The sequence below is a fragment of the Capra hircus genome, chromosome 20 (assembly GCF_001704415.2).
Source record: "Capra hircus breed San Clemente chromosome 20, ASM170441v1, whole genome shotgun sequence".
Lineage (NCBI taxonomy): Eukaryota > Metazoa > Chordata > Mammalia > Artiodactyla > Bovidae > Capra > Capra hircus.
In genome coordinates, this window is record NC_030827.1 from 37,252,661 (window position 1) to 37,270,530 (window position 17,870).

General features: G+C 36.0%; 1 protein-coding gene across 5 annotated transcripts in view; it reads right to left on the reverse strand.

The window, feature by feature from the left end:
- Positions 1-17,870, reverse strand: part of NIPBL (NIPBL, cohesin loading factor) — a 198,557-nt gene that overhangs the window by 109,781 nt on the left and 70,906 nt on the right. For all 5 annotated transcript variants that reach the window (XM_018065528.1, XM_018065530.1, XM_018065532.1 and 2 more), the window contains 2 exons: positions 3,944-4,086; positions 1,346-1,511 (listed from right to left, as the gene is read on the reverse strand). In XM_018065528.1, the coding sequence (XP_017921017.1) occupies positions 1,346-1,511; positions 3,944-4,007 (230 nt within the window). In that variant the 5' untranslated portion in view covers positions 4,008-4,086. The remainder of the gene's footprint in view (positions 1-1,345; positions 1,512-3,943; positions 4,087-17,870) is intronic.

Here is a 17,870-nt window from a genome sequence, read left to right on the forward strand (position 1 = left end):
AGATGGTGTCCAATGATAAAATTAAATACATTTCTGGGGGCAATCAAAGCAGCTCACCATATAATTAATCATAATTGTATATGTGCTATTCCTCTTATCTCTCTAAATATGTGGTAAAAATCTTTCGATTAAGGATGTTCAGGTAGGGCCTTCCCTCGTGGTCCAATAATTTAAGAATCCACCATCCAATGTAGGGGACGCAGGTTTGATCCCTGGTAGAGAAACTATACCTCACATGCCATAGGGCAACCAAGCCCTCGAGCCACAACTACTAGGCCCACACACTGCAACTTCAGAAGCCCCCGCACGCCACAACGAGAGAAAGCCGCACACTGCAATGAAGAGACCACAAGCCGCAATACAGTCCCAACAGAGCCAAAAAGAAGAGAAAGCACAGGTATGAGAAGCAGTAAAATACTCAGACACTGTTGAATTTCTGTAGAGATATACTTCCTTCTGATTTTAAACAATCGTTTCTCAGTTTCCCATCAGAAAATTCACATTTATTATTTCTCCTAAATTCATCAGCTTAAAAAATGGCCCCAAAGTATGAGCTACAGGTAATGGCAGAGATCTGTTCATTATAATGTGTTTTATACTCATTCCCCTAAATGAATCTTTAAGTTGAAAAAATTAAAAGAATGGAAGGGCACAAGTGTACCACTGTGCAGTGGGTTATGAACTTTTTGTACATTTTTGTGTTGAGTAGTGTGTTTTATACATTGTGTTGCGTATACATATATACTGTTTTGGTAGTAAAAAGTAATTTTAAAAAGTATACTTGTGCAAAAAGTCTGTAAATAAGCTATATATTTAAGTTCATATCATTTTAAAGTCAAGTGTGTGAAAATACACATCTATGTTCACACTGTACAATAAGTCCTGGAGAAAAATTAGTTCCAAATTCTGTAGCAACCTTCCTTGAAATTAATCTCTGAGTTCTTGCTATACTTTACATGAAAAGCATATAAGCCTATTCCAAACAGAACCATCATTAAACTCCCTAGTGCCCAGGAATTCTAACTACTCCAGCAATTTCAGGAAAAGGACCTAAATTAATGAACAACTTGAGACCTCTGCACAGATGATCTTGATGAATCCCAAGATTATTCCAAGAATCAAAAAAATATTCATAGAATTACATGCATCAGAACTACCGTCTCAAAATAACTATGGTCTATTTAAATCTCATTAATATCTCATCACAATAAGGCTATATTTTCAAGAGGATATTCCAATAATTTAAAATTATGCATTAAACTTTTTTAGAAGTAAAAGTTAAACCATGAATACTGATTCTCTTACTAGGAGCAAAACATTTCATCTTACTTTAGAATATACTTACATGTGATCTGTTGATACCTGGTTGAGGCTGTGGACAAGCTGTGAAACCAAATTATCATCCCTACAGGCCAAAAGGCAGTTCACTTCTTCTGCTATTCGTGCATTAAAGAGAAGGCTCTTTGTAGTTGTAGCAGGTAAAGGGGATGGAAGAGGCAGCTGGTTCAGGACTATTTGGAATAAAATCAGAGAAATTAACTGAGTAACAGTATGAAACCTCTTTCATGCTTAAATATATATGGGATTAAAAATAAGTTGTAAAATATCAGCGTGACAAATTATTAAAAGGCATTCTGTCTCTCCCCATACAAACCCCAAACTACTCTACAAAACTCCCCAAATGTCCCTTTGACCACAATAGATTATACTACTGAGACTAAAACTCTGTGCTAACTGCTCATGTCTTAATATCTTTACTAATTTTATAAATAGCCAAAAAAGTAGGATTAAAAAAATAGGTAATTTCTAAAAATTGAATGTATTAATTAATCCAATTTACTTCTACTGTAAAGATTCATCATAATCAAATAAATAAACCAAGTAACAATATCTGACTCTTCACCAGATAGACAACTAATGTGTGTTTTTAAAAGCTTGGGCAAATACAAAAATAGCTCACTTTGGTAGGAGAACAACATGCATAGAACAGGATTCTGAAGAAAGAAAAATATCTAAGGAATTTTGCGTTAAGTTGTAAATTCCTAAATAATCTCTTCATTCTATTCTGACAGCAAAAAAAAAAAAAAAAAAGACATCAGTGTTCACAGTTATTTAAATTCAGTTACTTAATGTCTCTTCACATAGAAGGAATTTGTTCATTTGTTTAAAATATAAGTTAAAAAGTTATCAACATTGTCTTAGTTTTTGGTTTAATTTTTAATCACCTATATAGAATTAACTATCATGCCACTCAGTCACTATGGGTAATAATAGGTTTCTGTTCATAAAAACATTGGAAACAAATCATTACTTAATAAGCAGAATTTATTGGGCAGAAAAATTTTTTAAATGAGGTACAGCTGAGATAATGCACAGAACTCACCGCCCCCCAACCAAAAAAAAGAAATTCCTGGTTGTTTATTTGACTCTGCACTCCTACAACGTATCAAATCAATTTATGCCTTACTTGAACAAAGTGATAACCAAAACTAAAGACTATTTCAAAAGCTTTCTTACCTATTTTAACCACACCAACTACTTTCTTGTAATATCAGATTTTATAAACTAGCCCTGCTTCAAAGCTGTAGGCTGTTATCTATTTTACACCCACTTAAACCAGCTGGAAATTAACAACAGAAAAAAACAGTATTTGGGGGAACATAAATGAAAACATTTCTTAAAGTTATTTTCCTATAGCTGCTTTTATGAAACTTTATATCTTGCAAAATGCTTGTTTTACAAAGAAAGGATGTCAGCTATTCACCATCAACCCTTCCTTCTCATATGTCTTCTCCCCTTTATTTATCAGGTAGGATAAGGACTAACATTGTGAGTAGTTTTTACACAAGGACTAAGAATTAAAGTTGCCTACCAAAAGAATGAGTCCCTAAAATACTGCACTCCACCGATTAAACCTGCCAACAAAGGTCCATCTAGTCAAAGCTCTGGTTTTTCCAGTAGTCACTTATGGATGTGAGAGTTGGACCATAAGGAAAGCTGAGTGCCGAAGAACTGATGTTTTTGAACTGTGGTGTTGGAGAAGACTCTTGAGAGTCCCTTGGACTGCAAGGAGATCAACCCAGTCAGTCCTAAAGAAATCAGTCCTGAATGTTCCTTGGAAGGACTGATGCAAAAGCTGAAGCTCCAATACTTTGGCCATCTGATGCAAAGATCTGACTCGTTGGAAAAGACCCTGATGCTGGGAAAGACTGAAAGCAGGAAGAGAAGGGGACGACAGAGGATGAGATGGTTGGACAGCATCACCAACTCAAGGGACCTGAGTTTGAGCATGCTCTGGGAGTTGGTGATGGACAGGTAAGCCTGGCGTGCTGCAGTCCATGGGGTTGCAAAGAGTTAGACATAACTGAGCGACTGAACTGAACTAAACCTCAAGAGAATGACAATGTTCTTAAGAAACTTAAGTGTTCATGGTAAAATAGACTCCTGACATCTGTGACAAACTCCAAAAGACTACCAAACATGATATCCAAAATAAATATCACTAAGAAATTAGATTAAGTGGGGCTATCAAATTTTCTTCTTTGAAGGGCAGTTTCAGTCACCATTTCCCTAAATGCTTTTTTAAAAGTGTGTAATAATTCCTATACACAAACCATGTTTCTTCAGTTTCGATTTTTCTTAATGATTGTTTCATCTTCTCTGATCCTTACTTTTACATTTATCCCTTTCACGCAAGATCTTTAAACAAAAACATACTACCATTTCTTAATGGGTCCTTAGTATGAAAGAGAAATTAAGGTCTTATTATTAGTTCACTAATTTTGTTACTTTCACACTTATGCCAGTAAACCAAAGGAAATAATAATGTGTCATTCAAAATCTAAAGTCTTTACACACTTTGTGTTATTTATGACACCACCAACAATTATTGTCATAGTCTCTTTAAAAATCAATGTCAGAGTAGAACGTTAACCAAACTTACGGTCTGTAAGACTAGCAATCCCCGCAAGAGTAGTGATGGGGACATGGGGCATATCCCCATTCATCCTGAAGTTCTGGAATGGTGTTGCCTATGAAAGTACTTAGTTCAGGTGCCAGCTGTCATTACTTCCCATTTCCCAAACACTGCAACAAAAAACAGATAATTATTTGTAACAATGTCAAATATATTACTTCTAGGGAAATGCTTAAAAAATAAAATGTTCTGTTTTCTTGCATACTCAAGCTATATATAACAGTAACAGCCATCATGCATATATTATTTACTGTATGTTCACACTGCAAAGTGCTTTGTATGCAACAACACATTTAGTCCTCACAACAATGAAGTAAGGTAGGTACTCTTTTTTTCCTGCATTTTACCGATGAGAAAATTAATTTACAAGGAATTTCAAGTAATTTGTGGAGCAAAGGTCAGAACCTAAACAATGTGGCTGTATTATTGGACAGGGATACTCAATTTTGACAAACACTATTTTCTTTTCCACATCATATATGCATAAAAATTTATCTTCAACTTGCCTTCCTTAAATAATGTGCACATTATTAAAAGATGAGCCTTCAAACAATAAAGGCTGGAGAGGATGTGGAGAAAAGAGAACCCTCTTGCACTGTCAGTGGGAATGTAAATTGATACAGCCACTATAGAAGACAGTATGGAGATTCCTTAAAAAACTAGGAATAAAACCACCAGATGACCCAGCAATCCCACTGCTAGGCAAATAACCTAAGGAAACCAAAATTGAAAAAGGCACATGTACCCCAATGTTCACTGCAGCACTATTTACAATAGCTAGAACATGAAAGCAACCTGGATGTCCACTGACCGATGAATGGATAAAGCTGTGGTACATATACACAATGGAGTACTAGTCATAAAATGGAACACATCTGAGTCAGTTCTAATGAGGTGGATAAATCAAGAGCCTATTATTCAGAGTGAAGTAAGTCAGAAAGAGAAAAGTATTGCATAATAATGCATATATATGGAATCTAATAAGATGGTACCGATGAATACTTGCAGGGCAGCAGTGGAGAAACAGACATAGAGAACAGACTTATGGACATGGTGAGGGGGGAGGAGAGGGTGAGATGTCTAGAGAGAGTAACATGGAAACTTACATTACCATATGCAAAATAGATAGCCAATGGGAATTTGCTGTATGTCTCAGGGAACTTAAACAGGGGCTCTGAATCAACCTAGAGGGGTGAGATGGGGAGGGAGATGGGAGGGAGGTTCAAGAGGGAGGGGACATAGGTACACCTATGGCTGATTTCATGTTGATATTTGACAGAAAACAACAAAATTCTGTAAAGCAATTATCCTTGAATTAAAAAATAAATAATTTTTGAAAAAGATGCGTCTTTATTAAATAGCTTCATAAACAGCAAACAAAAAGAGTCTGTTCTACATCAATTAACTAAGACACAGTGCTGAAAGAGAAAGCTGAATTGTAATTTTTAAACAGTTTAAATACTTCTCTTTTTTTAAGAGAAGCTAGTCAGTAACCTTCAGGAGAAACCTATGAGTTTTTTGGTTTATAATCTTCAAAACAGTATAATGATATAACATTAATAATTCCCCTTGCTCATACATCTTAATTCAACTTTAAAAATTTAAGTTTTTATAAAGAGATTATAAAGAGTGCTTTAGAACTGTCTCCGAAGGCAGTGCTTTATTTAAAATCTGAATGGTGACTGATTTGTAGATTGTAAATTTAATGGGTTGAGATCAATTTTGAGAGGGATGAAACAGAAATATAAGGCTATATTGCACATTGCTTTGTGAGTCAAGGTAACATGTCATTCTAATTATGAGTCACCAAATCAAAGCAGTCTGAAAGTTGCTGGCTTAAATAAATGGAAGAGTAAAGAAAGTAGCCCCTTCATAAGTGGTAATAAGAATAAAACAAAATAATGCATGTAAATCACCTGACATACTACCTGGCACACTGTAAGTAATGCAGAAAGTTAACTGTACTACTGCCAACTGGAAAACACTTCAGAGGAACAGAGGAGAAACAGGTGGATTAGTGAAAAGGAATCTTTCAATATAAAGTACTCCCTACGTCTGAAAACCCTACTAAAAATTATTATTTGAAATTCCAGTATATATTTCACCATAGTATTACAAATATGTATAGCAGTCCTAGGGACTGTGTTGCACAAAATTATTAATGGTTAATCAGTGGGAGATATTATGCTAATCTCTTACTTCAGCCCATTATAATGAGTCTGAAGGGACCTTCTAAGAACTTGGCAAGATTTATAAAGACCCCAGTTCTTCACTCACTTAATTTCACTTCAAAATATGATTTCCTCATGTAAATGATAGAAATGCAAATAAAACAGTATTGGTAAAAGTTACAATAATAAAATTCAAATCGAAATGGACTTGGAATAAAAAACAAGTGTATAATCTGATGGTAGATAAACATTTCTGGACAGCCACTTTTGTAACCCACAGCCAAAAAAATGTGCATAATCTTGTCTCAACAATCTCACTTAGTAATGAAAAATTGGCAGGATTGATAATTTAACATTTATTCAGCACCTACTATATAATAAAAACTGATATATAAAACACTTTAAAGGTACTCTCATTCAACTTTTATATAAACCCAAGGTACTAACACTCCAGGTAAGTGAAGTCGCTGATTGTTCCAACTCTTTGTAACCCCATGGACTGCAGCCCACCAGGCTGCTCTGTCCATGGAATTCCCCAGGCAAGAATACTGGAGTGGGTTGCCACTTCCTTCTCCAGGGGACATTCTTAACTCCGGGACTGAACCCATGTCTCTGTTATGGCAGGCGGATTCTTTACTTTCTTTACTGTCTGAACCAACCAGGGTGAAGCCAGGGAAGCTCCTGAACTCAGGTGTTTCTAATCTTATCTTACATTCCCAACCATATATGAAGGACATCAAACTGGGAGGTATCTACAATGCTATGACAGAAAAGACAAACCAGTAAAAAAGGTAAATGAAACGTTCCTCAGAGAAGAAAAATGTTTGTTTAAGGTCTCACAGCTTGTAAACTGACCTACAAAAGTTTGGATTTCTAGTTCAGTGTTCTTTATGTTATGCTGTCTTACAGGATTATATTATTTTGAATAAACCAACATTTTATATGTGTGGACTATTTAGCTAATTAGCAGTATTCCTTCCTTGGTAATACTAATTTCTCCTTTTCTTTGGTGAGGAAGGTGGGAGGGAGGGCTTAAAACTATTATATTTTTATTGTCTCAGTTTATATTACATTTAATAGAATATGCTACCTCAAATTCTTTTGGGAAATAGGTAGAATATAAATCCTAAGCAGCTAGGTAAGTAAATAAGTAAATCTATGTTGTACTATATATAGTACAATATAACAAGATTGATTTCTTTATCACAAGATGATTTCCTATACAATGGGATCAGAAATGCAGAAATCAAACAATGGTCATTTTATTTCTTCTAAATGAGGCTGAGGTCTTAAGGAACTATAACATTTAGATGTAGGTCTCAACTTTAGACCATAACACACTTGATGATATATAATCAATTGAATCTAAAATGTAAGAGAAAAATGTTTTAATGTTAAATCACTGAACAGTCCACAAGAGGGCACACTTTCAACGACTACAAAATTTTTATATGCACATTTATTTTCCCACTAGTCCAAAGACTGGCCAGATTCTTCTGAAATAATCATTCACCACCACTAGAAAGCAACAGATTCTGAAGTTTGTAAAATTTTTTTAACACATGTAAGCAATTTTTGGGTGCATATAAAATATAAGAAAAGTCTGAATACATGAAGACTTCTACAGTAATATTGTGATAAAAGCAAGTAATAGGTTTATCATTCATCTTCGTCCTATTAGCTATCTGCGATTTGTCTGCCCTTAGAATCTTTTCAAAAAACTCTGGTTACTCTGATTTTTTCGTTTTGATGCCACAGTGAGTTAATAAACATCTATCATCTCATACAAAGAAATTTTCTTGTGATAAAAACTCTTAAGACCTACTTGCTTAACAACTTTCACATATAACATACAGCAGTGTTTAATTATGTTTATCATGTTACACATGACATCTTTAGTGCTTTATCTTGTAACTGGAAGTTTGTACCTTTTGACTACCTTCAATTTCCTAACCCCCTCCCCCACACCGCAATCCCAGCCTCTTTCTGATAACCACAAATCTGATTTCTGAGTTTGCTTGTTTTTGAAGCTTAACTGATCTACAACACTGTTGGTTCCTAGTATACAACATAATGATTTGGTATTTTTATACATTTCAAAATGATCAACGTGGGAAGTCTAGTTACCATCTGTCACCATACAACAATATTACATTATTTACTATATTCCCCACACTGTACATTTCATCCTTGTGCTTCATCTATTTGCTAACTGGAAGTTTGTACCTCTTCATCTTTCTCACCTATTGAACTAATCCCCTCACCCATCTCCCCGCTGGCAACTACCTGTTTGTTCTCTGCATCTATAACTGTTTCTGCTTTCTTATGTTTGTTTATGTTTTGCTTTTAGATTCCACATATAAGTAAAATCATATGGTATCTGTTTTAACCTGACATTTCATTTAGAATACCCTCTAGGTCCATATGCGTCACTGCAAATGACAGCATTTCATCTACTTGCATGTTATCAGCCATAAAAAAGAATATATGTGTATATATATATATATATGTGTGTGAATAGGTACATATCTATACGACATCATTTTTATCCATTCACCTATCAATGGGCACTCAGGTTCCTTTCATACCTTGGTTATTGTAAATAATGTGATGAATACATAGTATATGTATCTTTTCAAATTAGTGTTTTTGCTTTCTTCAGAGAAATACCCAGAAGTGGAATTGTTTTGTATGGCACTTCTGTTTTTAATTTTTTGAGGAACCTCTATACTGTTTTCCACAGTGGCTGCACCAATTTACATTCCCAGAAACAGTTCATGAGAGTTCTTTTATTTGTTGACTTTTTGATAATAGTCATTTTGAAAGGTGTGAGGTGATAGCTCATTGTGATTTTGAATTGCATTTCTCTGATGATTAGTGATGTTGAGTATCTTTTCATGTTCCTGTTAACTATCTTTAAGTCTTCTTTGGGAAAATACCTATCCAGGTCCTCCGTCTGGCTATTTTGATCCTAATATAATAAGTCCCTAGAAACAATGAATTCTTTAAGACAACTCAGTAGGAGAACAAATATGTTTCAGGTACTTTAGGAAATTACTCCACAGCTTAAGATCATTACTTAAAGTACCGAAAAGAATAACTGAGAAAGAGTACATGCGCGCTTGTGCTTAGCCACTTCAGTCGTGTCCGACTCTCTCTGACCCTATGGACCATGGTTTGCCAGGCTCCTCTGTCCGTGAGATTCTCCACGCAAGAATACTGGAGTGAGCTGCCATTTCCTTCTCCAAAGAGTACATAAAGATGTACAAAAAACAAATCATGATTGCTCATGTATAATGCACATTAATGATCTCTGTTCAGTGCTAACCCATTCAAAGAGGTCATTTCCAACAACCTTCTTCTCTCTCCTGTTTCATCAATTTTCCCTCTTATTGGGTCATTCCAATCAGCATATAAACATCTATATGCTGATAACTGCTACTATTCCCCAAAAACAAAATTAAAAAAACCCTTGTCTCCTATATCCTCCACCAAATTGCTTCATTTTCTGCTTCCTTTCACAGCAAAATACTTCAGTTGTCCGTATTCACCTCTAATTCTTCTACTTTCTCTCAAGACCACACTGGGTTTTTATTCTCATCATTCCACCGAAAGTCTTACGATGGTTAGTAATGGCATGAATCTACACTGTTAAGTGCAATGGACAAAACTCCTATTTCATTATTTGACCCAGCATTCAACAGAGCTGATTAATCTTCTGTTTGCACAATTCTGTTTTCCAGAACAACATATTCTTTTGGTTTTTCCTCACAGGACAGGCCACTCCTGAATCCTATTTTGGTTCCTTCTCATCTCCTGTTCTACCTATGCTGTTAATCTCATCTGATCTCAAGATTTTAAAACAGCACCTGTATGCTGATAACTCTAAAATTTATATCTCCTACTGTGACTTCTCCCCACAAACAATACACTCAATCCAACTACCTACTCAATATCTCTGCTTTGAAAAAGCTGGCTTGAAACTCAACCTTAAAAAAACTAAGATCATGGCATCGGGTCCCATCACTTCATAGCAAATAGATGGGGGGAAAGTGGAAACAGTGACAGATTTTATTTTCCTGGGCTGCAAAATCACTGCAGACAGTGACTGCAGCTATGAAATTAAAAGATGCCTGCTCCTTAGAAGAAAGCCATGACAAACAGTGTATTAAAAGCCCAGAGACATCACTTTGCTGAAAAAGGTCCATACAGTCAAAGATACGATTTTTCCATAGTCATGTATGGACATGAGTAAGACCATAAAGAAAGAAGGCTGAGCACCAAAGAACTGTTGCCTTCAAACTGTGGTGTTGGGAGAAAACTCTAGAGTCCCCTGGACTGCAAGATCAAACCAGTCAATACTAAAGGAAATCAACCCTGAATATAAATAAGAAGGATGGTTTCGGGATGATTCATGCACATTACATTTACTGTGCACTATACTTATATTACTATTATATCAGCTCCATGTCAGATCATCAACTATCAGCTAGAGCTCCTGCTGAAGCTCCAATACTTTAGCCACCTGATACAAAGAGCCAACTCACTGGAAAAGACTCTGATGTGGGGAAAACTGAAGGCAAAACGAGAAGGACAGGATGAGATGGCTGGACGGCATCATCAACTCAATGGACACGACTCTGAGCAAATTCCAGGAGATAGTGAAGGACAGAAAAGTTTGGTGTGCTGCAGTCCATGGGGCTGCAAACAGTTGGACTTGAAGAACAACAAGTGCAGGTCTAGAGTAGAGGTTGGCAGTTGGCGATCTTATTACTGACTTCTGAGAGCATGAATTATATGCTTTAGACAAATGTTCTTTATTAGATACTATTTGCAAATATTGTATCCTTATCTTTTGCCTTTTCACTCTCTTAACAATATCTTTTGAACTTTTTATGAAGTCCAGCTTAGCAGTACGTTGATGGTGGTGGTGGGATGCGACTACAAAGAGACATGCAGAAAGTTTTTGGTGTAATGAAAATGTTCTGTATCATGGAGGGATGTTGGTTATATGAGTATACCCAAGATTTCTATTTTTCAATATATATATTACCAAATTCCAAAATACTATAGAAGTAATAATACTGCTACTAATAATTTAGCAGTGGTTACAGAATGGATGGAGGTATGGATGAAATTAGAATGACAGCATGCTGATTACTGTTGAAGCTAAGTGATGGACACTAGGCATTCATTACACTCTTCTGTTTGCCTTTCATGTCCTTAAAGTCTCCCATAATAAACAGCCTGTTTCATATGTACCTTGCTCTTTCTTTTTTAAAATTTCTTTGGAGTAATTTAAAATGTGTTAACTTCCACATTTTATTTTAATTAAGGGAAATTTTTTGCTGGGTACAAAATATCATCTCATACTTAGGATTAAGTAAAGCCTTTCTTTTAACATACCTATTACTGTGAAACCATGTGACATGAAGTGAATGTTTCTATCTCCCCCCCCACCCCATTTGTATAAGGAACCCTAATCCCAGTATGATGGTATCAATATTTAAAAGTGGGGCTCATGAGAGGTGATTAGGTCACGAAGGTGAAATTCTCACCAGTAGGATTAATGCCCCTAGGAAAGAGACTTCAAAGAGCTCCTCTGATACTTCCACCATGTGAAGATACAGCAAGAATATGGCCATCTATGAACCAGAAAGCGGGTTCTCATAAGATACTGAATCTGCCAGGACCTTCATGTTGGAATTCCCAACCTCCAGAACTGTAAGAAATAAATTTCTGCTGTTTATAAGCCACTCAGTCTACGGTTGTTGTTGTTGTTTAAGTTGCTAAGTCATGTCCGACTCTTTGTGACCCCATGGACCGCAGCATGCCAGGCTTCCCTGTCCTTCACTGTCTCATGGAGTTTGCTCAAGTTCATGTCCACCGAGTCGGTGATGCTATTCTTTTAAGAGACTGAATGGTAAGACATCATGTTTCCCTCAGGCTTTATTTCTGTAATTGGTATTAAAAAAAATAAAAGAATTTAAAGAGATCCAAATATAGTAATTAAATAGTATAACTTATGAACGTGAAATAACTATATTAGGATAATTTTCAGGGAAAATAACCTTGTAAAAAGTCAATTAAGACTAGTAACTAACAACTCCTTTCTAAGGAGCTAAACTTCAAAATTATTTTAAATAGTCTTTCTTATAGGAAAAGAAATAATAAAAACAGAGAAAAGCAACTTCTTACCCACATTACCTATAGTGCTTAGTCGCTCAGTCATTTCTGACTCTTTGTGACCCTCATGGGCTGTAGCCTGCCAGGAAGCCACCAAGGAAGCCCACATTATCTACAGTAACCTTTTTAATAATTTCCACTAGATTCTTCCCACTATGCTATTTTATAGGATGTAAATATATAAATTGGGCTTCCCTGGTCGCTCAGATGGTAAAGAATCTGCCTGCAATGCAGGAGACCTGGGTTTGATCCCTGCATTGGGAAGATCCCCTGGAGAAAGGAATGGCTGGCTACCCACTCCAGTATTCTTGTCTGGAGAAATCCATGGACTGAGGTTAAGCATGTTATTTTTAAAATTTAATATGCTAATATTCAATGAACTAATCATAAAATACAGATTTTCATAACATCAAATGGCATATCCTTTCTATACATAAAATGAAAAAATATTTAGTTGTTTAAATTGTCATTATTGATAAATCTTTTATTAAGAAAAATGGGTTTCTAAATTTTAAATGAAGTTTCTGATGTATATGATTAGTCCCACAAAAGTAAAGTTACTATGAAACACAGATTATTAAAAAGAAAATAAAACATTAACTATATCCTGAGCTAGAAGGTTAATAGGAATACAAAATGTAAAAAGATATCTGTGTGTTATAAAGCAGCAGCCCCCAATCTTTTTGGCAACAGGGACTGGTTTCACAGAAGACAATTTTTCCCTGGACTGGGGAGTGAGGGGATGGTTTCGGGATGATTCATGCACATTACATTTATTGTGCACTATACTTATATTACTATTATATCAGCTCCATGTCAGATCATCAAGCATTAGATCCCGAAGGTTGGAGACCTGTTATAGAGGACTTTCATGGTTGTTTACAAAATCTAGGAAAACTGATGGGGATAGGGGAGGCATGCAGAAAAGAGGGATATAAAAAAATAGTTTTCTCAAATAATATTTTGACACAAGTTAATATCACAAATAAACACAAAAGCAAACTAAACTTAAAATGGAACTGAAACACTTTCCATTTCAATCAGAATACTGAATTGCCTGGAGTTGAGGAAGCAGTTTGGCTTCTCTTTACCAGTACTTGATAGCTGATAATATTACATATGCTTATCAGCAGGTAATGAAATTTCTAAGTGACTTATCTCCATTTACTTGATGATCTGATTTGTTGATTTTTAAAACATTAAATCTTACGTATTCACCATCATGCATTTAGCATCTACTACCTAGAATAGGATCTGACAGTGAGTTTTGAGCATAATGTGGTTAAAAAAAAAAAGTTTAAAAACCACCCCAAACATGGTTAATATCCTCATAGAGCTTACAGAATCCATTAGTAGTGATATTATGACTAATCACCATGTAACAGATGATCACATATTGTGATAAACTTCACAACAATAATAATGGATGAATACTTAGCATCTACTATACACCTGGAATTGTTCTAAGGGATTTACATGTTTAATTTCATATTAATTTATATTTAGTTCATCTTTACATATCTGAATTCAGTTAATCCTTATCCTATTTAACAGGTAGTATTATTAATTTAAGATAATAAAACCTGGGGCATATAAAGGTAAGTAATTTGTCCAAGGTCTGATTCCAGAGTCCCTGATCTTAGTATTTTGGAGTTCTTGCTCTTTTCTAAATGAAAAGAACTGGGCACTTTGAGAGACAAAAAGACTGCAACCAAGTTTAGAGTGAAGGGTGGACAGTAACAATATCTCATTTAGGAAGTCTCATTAATATGAGTTACACAGGCAAAAGGCAAAGAAGAAATGGGGACAGGGTGGGGGCGGTGAATAGCATGCTCACGTCCCTACAGAAGGACAAAGGAAAAGGGGATTCTGTCGCTGTACACAATGATGCATTGATACAAGACTAAGGAGAAAAGATACATATAAATTAGATCATACCTAGCCTAACAGGGCAGGGCAAGGCGCTTTTGATGTCGAATCATGCCACTTAAAAAAAAAAAAAAAAAAGACCCTGATGCTGGACAAGATTAAAGGCAGGAGGAGAAAGGGACGACAGAGGATGAGATGGTTGGATGGCATCACCAACATGATGGACATGAGTTCGAGCAAGCTCTGGGAGTTGGTGATGGACAGGGAAGCCTGGCGTGTTACATACAGTCCATGGGGTTGTAAAGAGTCAGACACGACTGAGCGACTGAACTGAACTGGCCATTTAACATAAAATATAAAACTGAATGCTAAGTTAAAACATATCTTGGTTACTGAATACAGCAACTGTAGTTCCTTAATTTTTTGAATCCATTTCTCTGTTTTCATAGAGACTCTATATACTCCTGAAAGATACCAACTTGAATTCAGCTCACTGTGTTTACAAAATTAGACTTGGATTTTAAAGACTAGAAGGAAAAATGGTTTGTCACAAATACAGTTTTTCCAACAATCATGTCAAATGTGAGAGAATTGGACCTAAAAAAGGCTGAATGCTGAAGGATTGAGACTTTCAAATTTTGGTGCTGGAGAAGACTCTTGAGAATCCCTTGGACAGCAAGGAGACCAAATCAGTCAAACCTAAAGGAAATCAATCCTGAATATTCATTGGAAGGACTGATGCTGAAGCTGAGGCTCTATTATTTTGGCCACTTGATATGAAGAGCTGCACTGGAAAAGAGCCTGATACTGGGAAAGACTGAGGGGAGTAGAAGAGGATGACAGGATGAGATGGTTGGATGGCAGCACCAATTAAATGGACATGAGTTTGAGCAAACTCTGGGAGATACTGAAAGACAGAGTCGTCTTGCGTGCTGCAGTCCATGGGGTCGCAAAGAGTTGGACATGACTTGCAGACTGAACAACTGCAACAAAGTATGAAAATTACTGCCTAAGAATAAACTTTAAAACATAAAACTGAATGCTAAGTTAAAAAAAAAAAAACAAAAAGTAAAACCAAAAAATGTTTCTTGTGTGAAATAAACTTATGTTCATGCAAAAACTTGCACATCACTGTTCACAGCAGCATTATCTGTAATAGCCAAAAACAGGAAACAACCCAAATGACCTTCAGTGCATGAATGGCTAAACAAGTTGGTCGATCTACACCATAGAATACTACTTAGCAATAAAAATGTACCAACTATTCACATAACAACTTGGATGAATCTCAAGGAAATTATACTGAGTGAAAAATGCCAATCTCAAAAATATATACTGTATGATTCCATTCATGGGATACTCCTGACATACCAACTTGAGGATGAAAGGCTGATCAGTGGCTGCCAGAACTTGGAGATGGGGAATGCAGGTGTGACTATGAAGTGACAGTACAAGGAAGTGGTTCTTGTGGTGACACAACAGTTCTCTATATTGAGTACAGTGGTGTTTACATATAACTACTTGTCTGTGTGCTTGTGCTCAGTCCCTCAGTCAAAGTACATTTAGGATAAAACTATATAGAAACACACACAAAGTACATACATAGCTGGCTAAATCTGAATAAACTGGATTGTACAAATGTCAATTTCCTGGTTTTGAAATTTTAATACAATGTTACTTTTGTTGGAGGTTGGATTAATAAGGGTATACATGATATACCCATACTCTTTTTTTTTTTTGCAACTTCCTATGAATCCGCAATTATTTCAAAATAAAGAATCATTAAAAGCCAATTATAGTCTGTGGGTTCTAAACAATACCTAGTTCATTCACTTTATGGGCTTTTATTATTGAACCAAGTTAAAAGTTCTGATAGCTGATTTAGAAATTTTGCAAAGCAATTTATAGGCAGAAGTTTTTTTTTTAGTTTTTCCTGAAGGCTTCTTTTTTAAAAAATTTTCTTAGTTGAAGAGATAACTTTTAATTTTGATATAATTTCAAGCTTACAAAAAGTTAACAGAGTTACACAAAACTGCTATACAAGAAACTGCTGTAGTGTTTACCCAGATTCACCACCTGCTTACCTTTCGCCTGTCTGCTTTACCTTTCACAATCCCTTCCTCCTCCCTGTCCTCCTTTGTGTGTGTGTGTATCCCCCTGAACTATTTCAGAGCAAGTTGGAGTTATCAGAGTCCATTTCTCTCAATCCTTAATTATGTATTTCCTGGAAAAGTCAGTTTTCATTCCAATCCCAAACCAATCCTAAAGAAAATCAACCCTGAGTATTCACTGGAAGGACTGATGCTGAAGCTGAAGCTCCAATACTGTGGCCAGCTGATGAGAAGAGCTAACTCGCTGGAAATGACCCTGATGCTGGGAAAGATTGAGGGCAGGAGGAGAAGCGGGCAACAGAGGATGAGAGAGTTGGATGGCATCACCGACTCAACAGACCTGAGTTTGAGCAGACTCCAGGAGATACTGAAAGACAGGGAGGGAAGCCTGGCGTGCTGCAGTCCATGGGATTGCAGAGAGTCAGATACAACTGAACAACAAAAAATATATTTCATAAGAGCATGAACATTTTCTTAGATAACAAGAAGCCAATGGAAAAAACCATGAAATTTAACATTTATAAAATAATATCTAATCCCAAGTCCCTATTCTTTCCACTGTCCCAATAATATTCTTTTTTAACTGTTTTTCCCCCTTGGTTCAGGAACCAACCTAGAATCAAATATAACATTCAGCTGTCATGACTTTAAGTCTTCTTGAATTTAGACTGGTTCCCTGTACTTTCTTTGCATTTATTGACTTGTTTGTATAATCCATAGATCTGGAATTCCAGTGATATGTTATAGTAGGTATTATCATAGACTCCTAGTGCATTATAACAGGAAGCATCTGATACCAGTTTTTTGCTAATTTGATGTTAACTTTGATCACTTGATTAATGCAGTGTGGGCCATGTTCTCCGTTATTAAGTTACCCGTCTGCAGTTTGTGGAAAGAGGCTTGTGTAAGGGAGACTACTAAATACCTAATTCCCACTGAACTTACACTACTTAATTTTAATACTATCAATGATTTTCTATCAATGTTTTATTTATTTCTGGTCATTCTACTGTAACGGGACATTTCCCTTCCTCCCTATTCATTCATGTCAGTATGGACTGGGCAATTTCTTTTTTACTGAATGAGTTGCAATCTATTATTATTCATTTATTTTGACGCTCAAAATTTTCCCCAATTTGGCCAGGGGCAGTTCTTGCCTGGAGAATCCCAGGGACGGGGAAGCCTGCTGGGCTACCGTCTATGGGGTTGCACAGAGTCAGACACGACTGAAGTGACGCAGCAGCAGCAGCAGCAGCAGCAGCAGCAGCAGCTTCTCCAAGCTGACTTTCTTGTCCTTCTGTTATGTCCTACCACTCTTTAAGAGATTCCTTACTTTTCAGTGCAATAAGATATGCCAACCTCATCTCATACCTTTCCTATCCCAACAGTGGAAACCAGCCTTTTCTTCAGAGAGGTGCTCTGATTCTATTTAGTGGAGAATATTATTCAGAGACAGCACTAGTTGTGCTGTTACTGGTATATCATTGTAAGCCAAGTGCGTTAAATGAAAAAATAGAGAATCAAGAGAAAATAAGTAAAACATGAGTTGCAAAACAA